Genomic DNA, 16660 nt, shown 5'->3' on the forward strand with positions numbered 1-16660 from the left:
TTGCCTGATATGCACATATTTTCATAAAGTCGTGCGGTGTGAATGCTGATACAAAGGAAAGTGAAAAAAAAAAAAATCACAGAATGGTCTGTTAAATTATACATTTTAGCACTGAGTGGTTGTGTATACATATGTGAGTGTGTGTGTGTGTGTGTGTGTGTGTGTGCGTGTGTGTGCAGTGTTTGTAAATAAGTTATAGGGTCATACCTGTGAATCACTATACCAAGAAACTGGCCAGGCAAACAAAATCAAAGGCTTTTGCTAAGTACAAACAAGTGCAAAACACATCAAAAAGCAATTGTGCATGTGGCCTTTTCTTGGTTCGATAATTCTCCACAATTTTCTCTGGTGCCCTGATTCTTTTGCTGACATTGTGTGGCGGTGGCAGGGGGAACTGATGTGAAAATCTTAAAAGGATTAGGCGGGTTGGTGCTGCCAACCAATTGGTGCTTGTCAATCTTGGAGGACCCTGTGTGTCCCCACTACTCTTACTTGGTCCAAGCTCCAGCTCTTGATGTCTGAAGCTTTAATGGACACACAAGGCTGTCCCCTCAATGTGACAGAGTGACAGGTGGCAGATCAAGACATGAAGACACAGAGAAATCAGCAAGGACCAAGCGAGCAGGGGCTGAGACAGGAAGGGGAATAAGCTGTGTAGGCTGGGATTAGGAAACAAATAAGAGTGGAGTGACAAGAATGAGGAAACACACAGTCAAGTAAGACAGATGCATTTGGCTGCTGTCACGCTGCTGTCACTTATGTTCCACTCCAGTCTGATTTCACCTTGTTTTTATTACATGTTTTCAATGTAGTGATACATTATTTGTCTTTACCTTTCTCTGTTATACACCCATTCATGCTGCCCTCATAAATCAATGCACCTTTAACATTGACACGATTGGTCAGTTAATTTGCAACCACTGCAGTGTTGAGTTCGTAGTTCACTTCTGTGTTCTCATGTCAGTCTCAGACATGTCAGTGTCAATGGCGGTGATGCACTAATGTGAAGTGTTTCGCAACCTCCCAACATGCCTGACATTATATCCACATAGTTACCCAAAATGGACCAAATTACACGGAGGAGATGGACAAAAGTGTCCCACTCTCTGTGTATCAATCTTGTGCATCGAGCATAAATGGGCCTTTACTAGGAATTGTGCTGAACCTGAAATATATGTCAAGCAAAAGAAGAACAGCACCAGCAAGCTTTCAATAGAGAAACATCGGATTGTACCACAAAGAAAGTTGTGATGTACACATGGCATGAGCTCAGAGGTGGGCCTATTTAAACAGTTGGAGTTTTCTAAGCGATGGCTGTGCTTCTTCTAACCTGGTTTCACAGAAATACATGAATAATCACAAAGTCTCAACACATATTTACATGTTGGCGGCACATATATCCTTTTGAAAATCCCTATGTCCACAGTTCTTTCAAGATCACACCTAAAATCTAATGGAATCATAGTTAGATCTGACCGACAAAAAACAACCAAACAAACAAACAACACCTTAGCTAAAACCTTGATTTAAGGTTTTGTTATCATTATGATCATGTTTATGATTATTATGATTGTGATGATGATGATGATGATACTACCTTACCAAAACCTTGTTTGTGCATAATTACTGTACTGTATCAGTTAGGTAAATTCAATACCTTGATAAGCTAAACTAGTGGCTATTCTATTTTGATATTGCTTAAAATGCATGGTGGTTTATTAGACATATATAATCTTTTATCAAATAAAGTGGGTATAGCCTGGTAGTTCTTCCGGTTTTGCAGTTGTAATTAGTATCGTAAAACCAAATGCTTATTTCCTCTGCCTTCGAGACACCTCCCTCATTAGGTGTTCCAGACACATCCCACTCGGGCGAGGGCCAGGGAATCCCGTGGACATGCTGGAGGGACTGCATTTTGTGGGAATGCAGGGATCACCCCAGATGAACTGGCTTGAAAGAAGTGACTGGAGAAAAGAAAGCCTGTCCCTCCTTGTCTTGGCTGCTACCCCTGTGACTTGACCCCAGATAAGTGGAAGGAAATGGAAGGGTGGTTGGATATTAGCACTGAATACACACACACACACATACGCACAAAATTAAGTTATAGATCCAAATTTGGTCCTCTAGGGCCGATGTCCTGCAGGTTTTCAGTGTATCCCTGTTCCAACACACCTGGCTCACATTAAATGGATCCAACAGCCTATGAAGTTCTGCACAGTGACTGATTCAGTATCATAAATGATACAACCCAAGAGTCAGTGGTCAAGTTTCTCTTAAAATGATCAGACACACACACTCACACACACCTACATAGATTAAAAAATAACATCATTAGTGCAAAGTTTTCATTGTGTAACAAAATTTATTTACTGAAATTATGATAAAAAATGTAATCAATTTTTACCCAAACCAATTCCGTCATGGGGGCTGAGGTCACCAGTCCATAACAGGGCAATTAATTTTTTTTTTTTCTGAATTAGAAAACGTAACTTGTGCCTTTATTTTGTAGTCATGGGCCCAAAAAAGTTGTGCAGACACCATGACTAAGCTACACCACTGACTTAACATTGCCCTGATATCCATGCTCCCCACAGACATAAGTGTTGGCACCTTGTGGCTATTTAATGTATTTCTGTCAGATCAGGCTGACTTCTTCCAAAAACTTCTAAAGGTTTGGTCAGGTTTCTTTAAAGACATAATTAATAAGAAGCAGAAGAAAAAGAGAGAAACTCGACAGAAGACCATGCTCAGTGTCTCACTGTTCCTTAGCTTCTTCACATAGCACTGGCAACTCGCCCAGTCACATTCAGACAATAGACAGTACCTCATTACAGCAAACTAGAAGACATTTTCTAGCACAATGACAAACACTCGCACTCAAATATGTGTGCACATGCCCATTCACACACATCAACACTGTTTCCACTATTAATGGATCAGAAGCAATAAGTGCAAGTCCACCACAGCTGTGCTAACCGATTTCAGCATGGAGCTATTTTTTTTTTTTTTTTCCTTTTGTGGGTTACAGATCCAAGCAGGACAATGCTGTCATGTCACTCACCTGGTCTCCTGTAAGATGACAGGCGGCGAGATTCTGCTCCTCAAATGACGGGGCAGAACGGACGTATTTGAGCCAGCTGCTGCTGTTGCCGTCTGGGCCCGTGTCAAGCGAAAACTTGACGTTACCCATGTCATCCACCACCTGTTGGAGAGCAACAGGTAAGTTAAACAACAACAAGGAAGAGCGAAAATGTATCTATGTATTATAAATATAAATTACATTTTGTAGGAAAGGTTTATTTGAAAATGATCATTTTGTAGTGGGCCACATCAATCTGAACAAGAAGACTGAGCCAAGACTTCAAAGGTGGAGTATGAAAGATTTTCAATATTTTCAAAATAAATTAACTAAAAAAATAACTACAACCATAATTAGATAGTTTTCTATTAAACATGTAGGTTCCAGTTTGTCCATATTTGATGTGTTATTAAATTACTAGTTAACTTTAAGATGCACGCAGCCAACATGTCAGTGGGTGTTAGGGCCACCTAACCTTGTCAATCCTGACAAGAAGAGGAAAGAGGGAAAGGAGGAGGGATTTGACAAACTGTGGCTTCTTTCACTTGTCTAAAGACTTTCTCTGGCACATATTGATCACCCTTTATAACCCCTACAGCCCCCTGAGACTCCAGGAGCAGGTTTCATGTTACTTGCTTTCATAGCGACTGAAGGAGGATGGAGGTAGTGGTGAAGGAGGAAGAGGAGAAGCAGAAGAATAGAAGAGGGGCTTATTGTGAAGTGAAAAGTGAGGGGGAAGCCCAAAGGGAATTGTAATGCCTTGTTTTTCTGAAATGATAAATAGGACTCTGTTCTCAACAAAAAATGGTAAATATGAGACACTTTGAATGATGGAGTGAGAAATACAGGAGAAGACGTACCAAAGGGACAAAATTCAGACAAGGCTGCTTCCTGTGTGTTTATAACACAGAAGGTTGTGAAATGCAGAAAGTTTTTGAGCTACTGCGTCAGGGTTGGAGATGGTAGGGAATCTGGGGGCAACAGAAATCCCCCCCATGCTTACCCTCTTCAACAAGTTAGGCTCCAATTTCATCCCTGTGCTGCATGTGATACCAAGAGCCTGCATGAATCCTCCCGGGAGAAATGGCCTGAGACAGATCAACTCCTCTAATTACAACAACCAATCAGCCTGGCCCGAGTTCAGCGCTGACCTCCAGCTTGACTCGCTGCACTCCTAATCACAGTCAAATGTCTGCTGAAGGAAACTGAGGTGCGATAGAGAAGAACCAACAAGCCATCTGACATTTTTAGATGCGCAAAGTTCGTGAACTTCTCCAACTGACTGCTTTTTCTAAAGATATGCTCATGTTTTTCTCCCCAGCTTGTAAAGTGTGAATGGCCGTGTTCTTGTTGTCCGAGTGAGTGCATGCAGAAGGTGTATTTTTGTGGGTGGGGTGCAGGTGACAACTTTGGTGAGTAAATATGTAGAAGGTGTGGATCGAGGTGTGGAAGTGCAGTTTGAGCATGGCAACAGTTTAAGGCTAATATATATGCATGCATGGTTATGATAACAGCAGTCTTATGCTGCTTGTAAAGGTGTGAGTTTACCCTTCTTCCTCACTTTGCCTGCATTATAAAAATAATTTTGTTTGGACCTTTTCTAAAAATAATCAATCAAAACCTTCTGTAGTAGAAAAAAAAAGATGCCCCTCAAAATCCTAAGAAAAGATCATGGCTTCTGTTTATGCAAATGAATTTTCAGATTGTTTAACGGGGAGGGGGGGGAATAAAACCTGGTTCAAATACGTTCTTGTTTTGTGTTTCCTATAATGTATAAACAGATACAAGCAATTAATGTAATAATTTTCACTGGAAGGACTTGGAAAGGATAAACTTGTAATCATACTTTATGGTCCTCACACGGCAAGCTACTGTCTCCCCTGCTCCCAGTTTACAACTTAAAAGGGCTTGATAGAGTCCAGGTCTTTATTTTATGTGTGAAAACAGTCACTGAAAACTAGCCAGGCAGACACCCTCAACACACACACACTTATACATACACACACTCTCTCTCTCTCTGTCCCTCTCAAACACACACACACACACACACATACTCCTCAGCCTAATAGCCTCTCTGCAGCTGGTAGAGTCAGAGTGCGCTTGTCATGGGGTTACTGGGGAGCTAGAACAGGTATTGTACATGTTTTATGAACAAATGTAGAAAATCTGAGCTCCAGCTGGAAACAAGGAGCTCATGCACACACACACACACACACACACACACACACACACACACACACACACACACACACACACACACACACACAACACACACGGACATATGCACCTATGATTGCCCCATGCCTTCATACTAAGCATACACAGCTGATGGTCCAATCATAAACTTCTTAAGCAGCAGACTCGGGTTGGCTTGGCTGTGCACTGTTTGTATTTTTGTTTTTCATTTCTTTTTTTTGCATCCACATGTGTGTCTGTGTGTGTGTTGACCAGGAGGCCTGCTATCACTCTCCCTCAGCATGGGAGCCTGATTTATAAGGCTTCAAATAAGGGGTAACAGAGAAGGGGAGCCAGAACAAGCTGGTGGTTGATTGTTTGTTTATTTACCTTTTCTTTTTCATCCACTCCACCTCCCTCAATCCACACATGCCACACAGAGTAGGCTACAAGGAGGAGAACCTGACTGGAAAGCATCAGCTCCATGAGTGAAAAAGTTTAAACAAATAAGTAAACTTAGCTACTCAGAATTTTCCATTAAAGTGTGGAAAGAATAAACTAAATGTGTGTGATGACACAGATTCTGTTTTTAGATTCCCAAAACCACCTCAGACTCCAAGCAGATAAAACTGCTTTGTCTTTTCTATTTACTTATTCTAAATCTTCTCAATGGTGCAAAAATAAGCTTAAATTGTTCACTCTCCTCTTAACACTCCAAGAATGGCCTATTATGCACAAACGTGTAATGTGTGTATACAATTATTCCGACTCTAATTATTGCATTTACCAACTTAAACGTGCATAAGAAAATATGTAAATTTAAGCACATTTGTTTCCATGCACATGCACAAACCTAGTGGTAGAACAGAGACACTGCATTATATTTGCAGGCGTCAAGGTGATTGCAACATCCATATTCTTTACAAAGGTGCAATAATAATCACTCAAAAATTAAACTTTTAGAAAATAAATATAGAAATGGAGCTCACATAGTTTCTAAACATAAAAAAACACGTGACAGACAGGCGAGAACTGATCAACACTGATTATCAAACTCCGTGCTCCGTTGTGAGAGCCATATAAAAATCAGCTGATCTGATGGCTGGAATCATTTCTGATCAGACGTCGCTTTCCGAAAGAGATCACAAGAGCTCTTGTGTTGATTTGGCATCTGTGTTGCAACTACTGTCATTGTTAAATCCAAATGGTTTGACATTACTTAAGCCGCTTAACACAGTCAGTGCTGGACGCGTCTTTCCCCGGACAAAAACACATTTATGTTTATTGAACAACTGAAAGCAGATCCGAGGAGAGTGCCACGCTGATTCCGTGATTCTGGAAATGTGTGTATAAGTAACATCATACCATGTCTCACTCATCTCTACAAAACACACGAAACCACCCGAAGTAAACCAAGGAGCTTCAGGATAAACACAGCATCCAAAGGTGGAAGTTGTGTCCTCCTCCAGCTGGAGATGGCCATCACTCATCTGTTCGCTGTGAAACTCTAAATCAATGTTTTTGAATTGTTTTCATTGTTTGATATCGAACGATTTAGTAGTTTCTCCCTTTAAAAAAAAAAAACAAAGATCATTCCTTGATCCTTAATCACTTACTGTCTTTCTGCAGCGTTTATTCTTCATTTGAACCTTTTTAGTAGAAGGCTATTTACTGTTCAGATCATTGTTAAATTATACGCGATTTATATCCTGCACTTGAACTTTCGCAAGTGAGCTCTAAACGTTTTCCTCTTCTTCTTCTTCTTCTTTTTAAATAAATGTTAACGGAACTAATAAGTGAACTAAACAAAGACGTGTGTCAAATTCAGGAAAAAAAATCTTTTTTTCTCTCCATCACTCGGAGGAGAAGCACAAGCCATTCCCGCCTATGGCGCCTATGGTTAAATAAGAGCGTTTCTGAATGTAAATCACCATGAACGGGGACCAGCATGGTTATTTAGAACAGGAGGGATTTATCAGTAGGCCAGCCTACACACCGGTGTGTGTACGTACGTTTTAAAAACCAGGATAGAGATGCACACACAAACCAGGATAGTAGAGAAATGAGGCTCCTGATCTCCTTCATTCTTTTTGCTCTTTTAGTGAATCAAAAGCAGGTTACAGCATAACCTTGTGTATTGGAAGTCACTATGACTTCCAAAACACTTCCAATCAAAAGCTTCTCTGGATCAAGATAATCAGTGGAGTATTAAGTGTGACAAGGTGCAAGCTTCTATCTAGTTATGCATTCCGTTCCTGGAAAAGAAATTAAGGCAAATGGAAAATATTTATATAAAATATAGAAAATATCATGCCCAGGCAATGATAAATATATTTATCATTTATCACAGCTTTAAGATTAATTTACTGGTCTAGTTTGGCTCGTAAGATCTAATAAGTGACTGCTGTCAAACATTCTATATATATATATATATATATTTTTTTTTTTTTATTGATTTTTAAAATAATTGTAGGTTTGTGTTCAGTGGGTCTGGAAATATTATGAGTTTGCATTTTGCATTTATTTTCCAATGCGTTTGCTATAAAAGTGCCTCATAAATAAAGCTGGGTTGTATTCAGTTCAATTCAATTCAATTCAATTCAATTCAATTCAATTCAATTCAATTCAATTCAATTCAATTCAACTCAATTCAATTCAATTCAATTCAATTCTGTCTTTTTTTGTATAGTACATTTAACACAACCACCATTGAACTAAGCGCTTCACACAACTTAAATCAAATTTAGATCAAATTAAGATCAAATTAAAATCAAATTTAAAAGTATGCATAATAATAAAAACAAACCTATCTTTGGTAAAAAAAAAAAAAAAAAAATACTATAAAACAATTAGTAAAACATAGTAAAATAGCCAAGAAATCCTGTTTAGCTAAGTATTAAATGCCTGGGAGAAGTAATGGACTTTCAAGCCGCACTTAAACTGCTCCAAGGAGTGTGCTATACTGTAATTGTCTTCTTTTAGAGCTTGCTTTTAGTCTCTGCAGGTAAAATGTATTGAAGTTGATATAAACGATGGTCAAACTTATGATAATATGAAACTTATATTTAAGATTATTCCCCTGTAAGGTCATTCAAGAGGAGAAAACAGTCGTTCTCTTAACATGCATTAATTCTATCATACACTTTCACATAAAGGACTTATTTCCCCCCAAAAAATCAGTACTTGACCTGTAGTTTGATTTTCTTAAACAGTATCAAGAATAACCCACTTGGCAGCACATACACAGACATGTACCAACACACACATACACACACATACACACACACACACACACATGCACAAAGACACAATGGGACTTCACTGAGAGAGGAGCGGCTCTAAGTGGACAGGATGCAGAGCAAACTCCACAGGAAGCCCTGATAAGAGCACGACACTTATATCGCTCCTCACAACACAAAGGGGAACCTTTGACAGCTAGGAACCTTTAATGGCCGTCTCGGCATGCCCTCTCCTCCACCTGTTATATCTGACGGATGTGTATGGTGCTCTGAATTAGTGGTGGAAAGTTGCCTGTATGGGGAGACGCTGGTGACAAGGTACATATTATTTTCTGTTTGACGGCGGGCAGAAAATGGAAATGGCAGCTCAGAGCGTGGTGGTGATTGTGATTCTGATATGAGATGGAGATAGAAGCCGACTTAGCACATGTGAGAAATAACTGCTGGGTTATTGTGTTTCAGAAGGAATATTTTTTATAAGGTGTGATCATAGTGCTTTGCTGGACAGCCTTGGTTTTCAATGTGTGAACACTGCCTAGTTTGCATTCATTTGTATACATGTGTGGTGGATAGCAAAGCAGGTTTGGTCACTGGGAAATGGAGCAACTTCAGGTCACATGGAGAGAAGCCCACAGTAAAAAAAAAAAAGCTCTCTTCTACAAATATTAGCTCAAAGAGTTCTCAACACTTAAGGTTATCTGCTGTGAAAAACAGGAAAGCAACACTGTAAATACATATAGAGAGGGCCATCTCTCCCTTGGTTCACCTACTCATTTCCTGGGGAAGTTGCAGACAAATAAAAAAGGTTGTTTAGAGGTGGAAAAGAAAGACCTCTAAAAAGATTGCCTCTCTGTATTGATCTTTCTTCTAATCTATCCACAGTCACTCAAGAATATGTGAAGTATAGTACTAGAAAAGAAGAGAAAGAGGAAGAATATGAAAAAAAACCAATAGAGGATGGCACGCACTTCCTTGTAAAGAAGGCAGGGGGCAGCCTAGCATGAAGCCTCTCTAAGTCGATGGGCGGAAGTTGAAATTAAACTTCTGTAGCTCTCAGCAGCTGCAGGCATATACTGTAAATATATATAAACACAAGGCTGGGATGGCTATAGATAATATAAAAATGGCTGACAGAGAATTAGATGCACTCACACACATACACCCTCTGTTCTGCCCTGACGAAAGGGACAGTCATGGAAACACAGCAGTGACAGTGACAGATTGAGTGGCTGTGAAGTGGGCTGCGGAGCTGGTTGTTAGAAGTGTTACAAATTAAGGAGCAGTCCAACTAAAAGGAAATAAAGAGGTGTGTGTTAGAGTGTGTATCCTTTCTGGAAATGGGTCTGTTTCCAGTTGGGAGGCCCCTTCACATGCACATGTACACACACACACACACAAAACCAGGCAGACTAATAAAGCAACTGATAGAGTACAGATCATGACAGCCTCCGATGTGTTTCTATGTTCTCATTCATGTCAGTGTGTGTGTGTGTGTGTGTGTGTGTGTGTGTGAGAGTGATGGAGCTTGCAGAGAAGACCTGAACCATGCCATACCTCTCAACAGGCGAAATGAGTGTATGTCTGCTCCAATGTGTGTGTGTTGGGAGGTGAGATTTAGACAGGATCACAAAGGTCCTGCCATTAAATCTTTTCTTAAAGCAAAATTGAAAAAGTTAGAACAAAAGAAATTATTTATAGTTTAAAAAAAAAAAAATTATTTCAGTGGCCTGTTTCATAATGATGCGCAAGAGCAATGAAACAGAAAAGAATGACAGAATAGACAAAGTTGTGCACATAGTCTGATGAAAGCATGTGACTTCCTCACAAATGTTTTTACAACTGGGCTGTGAATATTCACATTTGTGGATGTGAATACATGAAAGAGTGGGGAAAGCCTAGAGGTTTCAAAAAGTATATAATTGTGTTTAATCTATTTCTATGGTATCATAGAATTAAGTTTACAAATGAATGAATGTATGAGTGAATAAACGAATAAATGAAAAAATTAATAAATGAATGAATGAATGAATAAATGAATGAAATATTAGTAAAACCGCTTAGTAATTAATATGTACTTTATGATTATTTTAGTCTTTTTGTAACTTCTGGGGATCTAATTTGTGCTTAATTTATACAGACTCATCTATAGTCGTTCCATTGCTCAACCAACACTTTATATCAGCTGAGCTGAGTCAGTAGCACTGAAATAATTTACCTAATGTCTTCCGACATATAAAATCTTACTCACCCTCATTCTATCCAACAGAAATATAATTATATAATTACAATTGTCACATGTGAGCAAAGTGCACACATTGTTTCAATTTGCCCAAACATGTTGAAACACCAGAAATAAAACCCAATCTAGAGTAGGTGATAGTTTTAACTGAGTAAATTATGATCAAATCAAAATAATACTTTTACTGATATATCAATGAGGAATATTTTCTCATTTCTACATCAAAATAAAACTAACAGTTTTTTTGTTTTTTTAAAAAAAAGCATTTTATTTGTTTTTCCTTTTTTTTTCCAGGTCTGGTTTCCCCAATTTTTCCTTGTCAGTTCAGATATTTAACCGAAACTTATGCTCTGACAGAACAAAACAGCAGATTCTGTTAGTTTTTCATCTTTCTGTGCCATTCTTATACTGTGGCATTCAGATATTTAGGCAATGAAAAGTACCACAACTTGTCTAATAATCTGCATCAAAACTTTGGAATCAGTGAAAATATGTTGAGTCCAAATAAAGGGAACTAGTACTGTAGTCAAAGTGTTTCATCAGGAGTCATACTGTGAGTATAGATTGGGCCTTTAAAAATAGAGTGGATGTGAGTGTGTCCATGTGTGTGTGTGTCTGTGTGCATAAAGCCTATTACTGATGTTGGTAATAGTACACCTGGATAGCCATGTCTGGCAGCCTAATGACAGCTAAAAAGGAAGCAGGCTGTAAATCCACATGCACGCACACACATTTTACCGAGGCAACAGCTCTAATGTTGAATATCACATGTTTACCGTTTGTCTCTCTTAATGGCACAGGTGAATAGTCCTCTGAAAAGTGTGTCTGCTTCGGCTGTTGCACTAGTAAAATGTATGTATGCAAAGTGTTGGAGAGTACATTCATTGTATATGTGTGTGTGTGTGTGTGAGAGAGTGGGTTATGTGCTGAGTGTGTGAAGGTGAGTGAAGGCGTGTTAAACGTGACCCATTTTATCTGGCCAGGGCAACCATCGACATAATTAAAAACCAGGCAGGCAGGCCAGGGAGGGCCTGGGGCCTTGTAAAAGCCATCTGGGTTGTAGTGTGAGTGTGTGTGCATGTGTGTGTCTACATGCATTGTGAGTGTCAGAATGTGGCCGGGCTCACTAATGACCCAACTTGCTTCTATTAAATCAGCGTTTCTGCAGTCACCGTCACACAGCCATCATTTGTGGTGAGTGTGCATGTGCCACTCTGAAAACATGCATGTGAAAAGTTCCAATGTCTTTCTCAACATTCAGCAAATCATAGAGGAGTCAAATCTTATTTTGTCACAGTCTGACCCATCTAACGTTGCCTAAGTGGCAGAAACATGATGAGATTTTGAGCTAGATGTTGAAAGAATCCATTTTCTTATGATAATTTCCTGTTTGCATTGAGAAATGTTACAACAAAAATATTACCTTAATCTATCACATTAAAATATAAAAAACGGTTCTCGTATGCTTTTAAACATGTTCAGCTCAAAGGATATTAGAGACCAACTTAAAAATATTTAAATATTTATCGATGTCACTTGTGGTCATTATGATGTTACTAATTATTCAAACACTGTATGTTAATAACTCTCTAACTGAAACAACAGAGGAACGTTTCATGCAGCACACAGCGATTAAAGATCTGCAGCCTCTCCTGGTTATTTTTTTAGCAGTATACCATTGTGTCCAACTCTGCATCATCTGAATGAGCAGGTTGCCATGTGTAGGGGTTGCCAGGTTAGGGTACCTTAAAACAGGAAGTGTGCAAGCTTTAAAATAGGAGAGGCACAGAGTTTTCAGGCTGGACCCAGTTCATGAAATGGCTTTGTGTTATTTACAACCCCTTGTTAAAATGCTGGCTGAGTGTGTTTTGCAGTATGTGTGTGTGAGTGTGTGTGTGTGTGTGATTCTTTGTCTGAATGCAAATGCTCGTGCATGACATCTTATGAGTGCATATGTGATTATGTGAGTGTCTATATGTGTTAAAGTGTATGCGACTTTTGCCTGTGTGTATGGTTCTTTTTTGTGGAAGATGTATTTCATAGTACAGGTGTGTGTTTGTGCTTAAGTTGTGTGTGCACACGTTACCATCATGTCTGTTTTACTGTTGCACCACCTTTTACAGGCTGGTCTTTATGATATGTATTCAGGGCAATTAGTGAGCAGATATATTGGCTCATTACAGTGAAGCAGGTGCAGTGGAAATGGGGATATATATGACCAGTACATTTAGGTCACACACTCTGTCAGTGGTTTTTGAAGGTGAACAACTATACTTATGAGTGTGATAAACGGGCACACACACACACTGGGTGAATCAAAACTGGTGTAAAGAAACCTTTTGGTTGGTTAAAAATAAAATCATACACCTAATGATGACCATGAATCACATGTTAAACTCAGGTAAGTCAGCTGTTAACAGGCTATTTACATGACCCTGATGTGAGTAAACAAGTTAAACATTTACTGAGACGGGCCGCCCTGTGACGGACTGGTGACCTGTTGAGGGGGTACCCTCCCTCTCGCCCAACGATTTCTGGGATAAACTCCAGCTTCCCTGCAACCTTAAATTGGCCTCGGCAGTGTAGAAAATAAATGAATGAGACATGAGATGGGGAAAGAGTTAGGAAATTTTGTATCTATTGATTGGATCGCACACATTAAGAGCAAAATCTTTGGTTATTTGCTACTTGAAATAATTTTAGGTTTGTCTAATAAAGACAGACATAAATGCATCCAAACACAATTTCATATGTATTCTATTATTACTTTAGAAAATGCATGTTGAATGCCTGAATATTTGTGTATATAATTTGTGTATAGATGAAATTAACAATATAAAAAAAATTTCCATACTATGTGTGTTTCAACATAGGTTGATATATTTCTTTTTCAAATATCAAACAAACATTATATTTTATTGATGCAACTAAACATCAAACAGACTAAAGACTAAAAGTCATGTGGCCAAATTTAAGCGTGCAATACTCTACTTTCTCTCCACTTCTTTAAGATTTGGATTATTGAGGATACAATACACCATTTCCTGAGTTGAAGCAAAGAAACTAAATCACTCAAATCTTCTGCATCCATGCCAACCATGATGACAAATAATAATGAGACGAGGAAACCTGCATTCAACAATGACACAACTTGACCTCCCATCTATCGACTGACATCGGAAGTGAAACAAAAAATGGGACAATTCCTGGAACTGTGCAAACACAAACAGGGAAGTGCTGCGCAGGACAAATTTGTAGCGCACATAGCACTATCAATTATTTATTAACACCCAAATGAAGGAATACTTCCGATGTAAGCTTCTGAAAGATGCAATGCGGAGTGTATGGTGAAAGTTTTTTAATAAGCAGCTGCACAAGTACTTCCTTAGACATTTTTTGGTATGAAACAACAAGAAATATGACAATGAGATGACAGACCCACGCTAAAAAAACCACAAAACAGAAAACAAAAAAACTAAACAAACATCTATCTATCATGTTTCTCGAGCTCTAAACCAGATCATTTCCATATTAACTGAAGAAGATTTTTTCCTCTCTGCATCTCAGCTACTGCTTAATATAAAGAGTAAATGATCAACTTAAGTCTCAAAAATCAAAGAACTACAAAAGCACTCGGAGAACGTAAACCTCCGCCAAGCACCACAGTTCTAAAAAATCCCTGGATCCAAATGATAATTTAGATCACCACTAAAATTAAATCAGTTCTTCTTTTTTACATTTTCAACAACTCCTGAAAATTGAATAAAAAATCCATCAATAACTTTTTGAGTTATCTTGAACACAAAGATACTCACAAACAAACAAACAAACAGACAGATACATGCCTGTAAAAACATAACCTCCTTGGAGTAGGTAATGAGACAAAACAGAAGATGTCACCTAAGCCTCCAACCATCTCTGGTGATTTCAGTGTTGGTGAAAGTGAATTATCACTCCACAGTGCATAAAGCTGCATTGTCCTTGTCTGTACTGAGATCAACAACTTGGACAGTGAGCAGAAAGCTGAGACAAGATGAAACGGGATTTCTGGGAGGTAGATGCCATGCATATTCTTCTGCCTTTTTATTTCTGATATTTTTTCTGACCATCAACATCTTCATCATCACATGTTGTCTACCTGGGTTTCTGCAGGGGGTTTGAATTTGAGGGGCAGAGTCAACAAAAATGTCTTGTGCTTAAACTCAGTGTCCAACTAAAGTATGCCAGAGCAGCTGGCTGGGACAGCATGTGGCAGAACCCCTGTGTGGCTGCAGGCCTGGAGACTTATTGGAACCATCTGAACAAAACGTTTTGTTATAACAACCAGACTTCGTTTCCCTCTCTCACCATTTCCCCTCTCATATAGAGCCAGGGTTTACTCCTTAGTTTGATGACCTAAGATTACAAGATTTGCCTCAGAATCAAACATTTTAGAATCCAAGGCTGTAAATAAACAAAAGTCTAATCACTACATGCAGAAATATGCAACTTCTCCTTGGCATTTAAGATAGTGCTTAAACATTAGAAAGATTTCATTCAGGCTACATGTAAGGAAATCTACTTGATGTTTGTTCTATTTTAATTAGCTAAACCTACTAAACAGACACTCAATTACATAGTATGTATATAATCTTAAAAAAAGTGGAGAAAGAGAGAGAGAGAGAGAGAGAGAGAGAGAGAGAGAGAGAGAGAGAGAGAGAGAGAGAGAGAGAGAGAGAGAGATCTGAATCTGCTGCCATAACAATGATTTCATCTGGAAAGATCTTCAGTACATGATTTTTCACGACCAACTTTTATGACATGATATTGCAGAGAAGAAGGATAAGTATTTTCAGGTTAAAATAGTTGTCAAACAGACTGAACCTTTCTTCACAAGTAATAGAGTGTAGGTTTAGAGGTTCTGTCTTATTGAAATTCCCTCTAATCTGGTGTATTTGGAAACTGCTGCTCAACATTCAGTGCTTGAATATACAATAAACCTGTAAAGGTTTGTTGTGACACAAGTGAAAACCCAGAATAAACATTTGTAATTTATATTGATGTCAAGTATTTAAATATTTTTGTGACAATTACTATAAATTATTCTTTCTCAAAACATCAAAAGAAACAAACAGAAGACAAATATGATAACAAACAGCCTTAAAGATGACCAATATTTGCGCATCGTTGCCATCAACATCTTACTATAACAGAAAGCCTATAGTCGGCCTTCCTCTGTAGATGAGAAAGATGAGAGAGAGAAAGAAATCCCACAATATTCCAGATCTTAACTTTTCTGTCTGGCAGCTGGGGAGGGACCTGCCTAGTATCATTAGTTGTAACCTCAGAGGTATAAATGATGATATAGGACTCATACGGGATTATATGATTAAATCTAGCTATTTTCATCCCTTCCATACATTATTTAATGTCTGTTTTCATCTGTGCTCTCATTGTGATGGCTATAGTACCTGAATGTATGTCTTTGTCTAAAACTAGCCTTTAAGTCTTATTACACACATTTAGAGTCACTTCCCTTTTCCCCAACCAGGGGCTACGACTCGCCAGGACAGAAGGGCCAATAAATATCACTTTTTCTCTCACTAGGTCTGCTGGCAAGACACAGAGGAAAAGACCCATTTCACTGTTGTGTAAACCATTGTTTCATTTCCACACTTCGCTCCGTCTTTCTGCTCTGATATTTCACAGTGTTTTTGGCTCCCGTTCAAGTGTGAACACAATACAGCTATTGAGATGGCGGTTCGCACCTCCTGGCCTGTGCGCCCGCAGCTACCACTTTTTGCTCAGAGCACCATAACCACTTCTTTCTTGTCCTTCCAGGTCTTAATTTTTATTTTGATCCACAGTGCAATGCAGACAAGCACAAATCACCAAAATGCTCCACCCTGCATCTCGCCATCATAACCTTCACCCCGACTCACTTCTGCA

At 38.8% G+C, this 16660-nt stretch overlaps 1 protein-coding gene across 1 annotated transcript in view; it reads right to left on the reverse strand.

Moving 5' to 3' along the window:
- The window catches only part of prdm16 (PR domain containing 16), a 177190-nt gene that overhangs the window by 18223 nt on the left and 142307 nt on the right, over positions 1 to 16660 (reverse strand). Inside the window, exon 4 of the mRNA XM_079239817.1 lies at positions 3062 to 3202. Coding sequence (XP_079095943.1) covers positions 3062 to 3202 — 141 coding nt within the window. The remainder of the gene's footprint in view (positions 1 to 3061; positions 3203 to 16660) is intronic.

Source organism: Telmatherina bonti (assembly GCF_933228915.1).
Source record: "Telmatherina bonti genome assembly, chromosome: 4".
NCBI lineage: Eukaryota > Metazoa > Chordata > Actinopteri > Atheriniformes > Telmatherinidae > Telmatherina > Telmatherina bonti.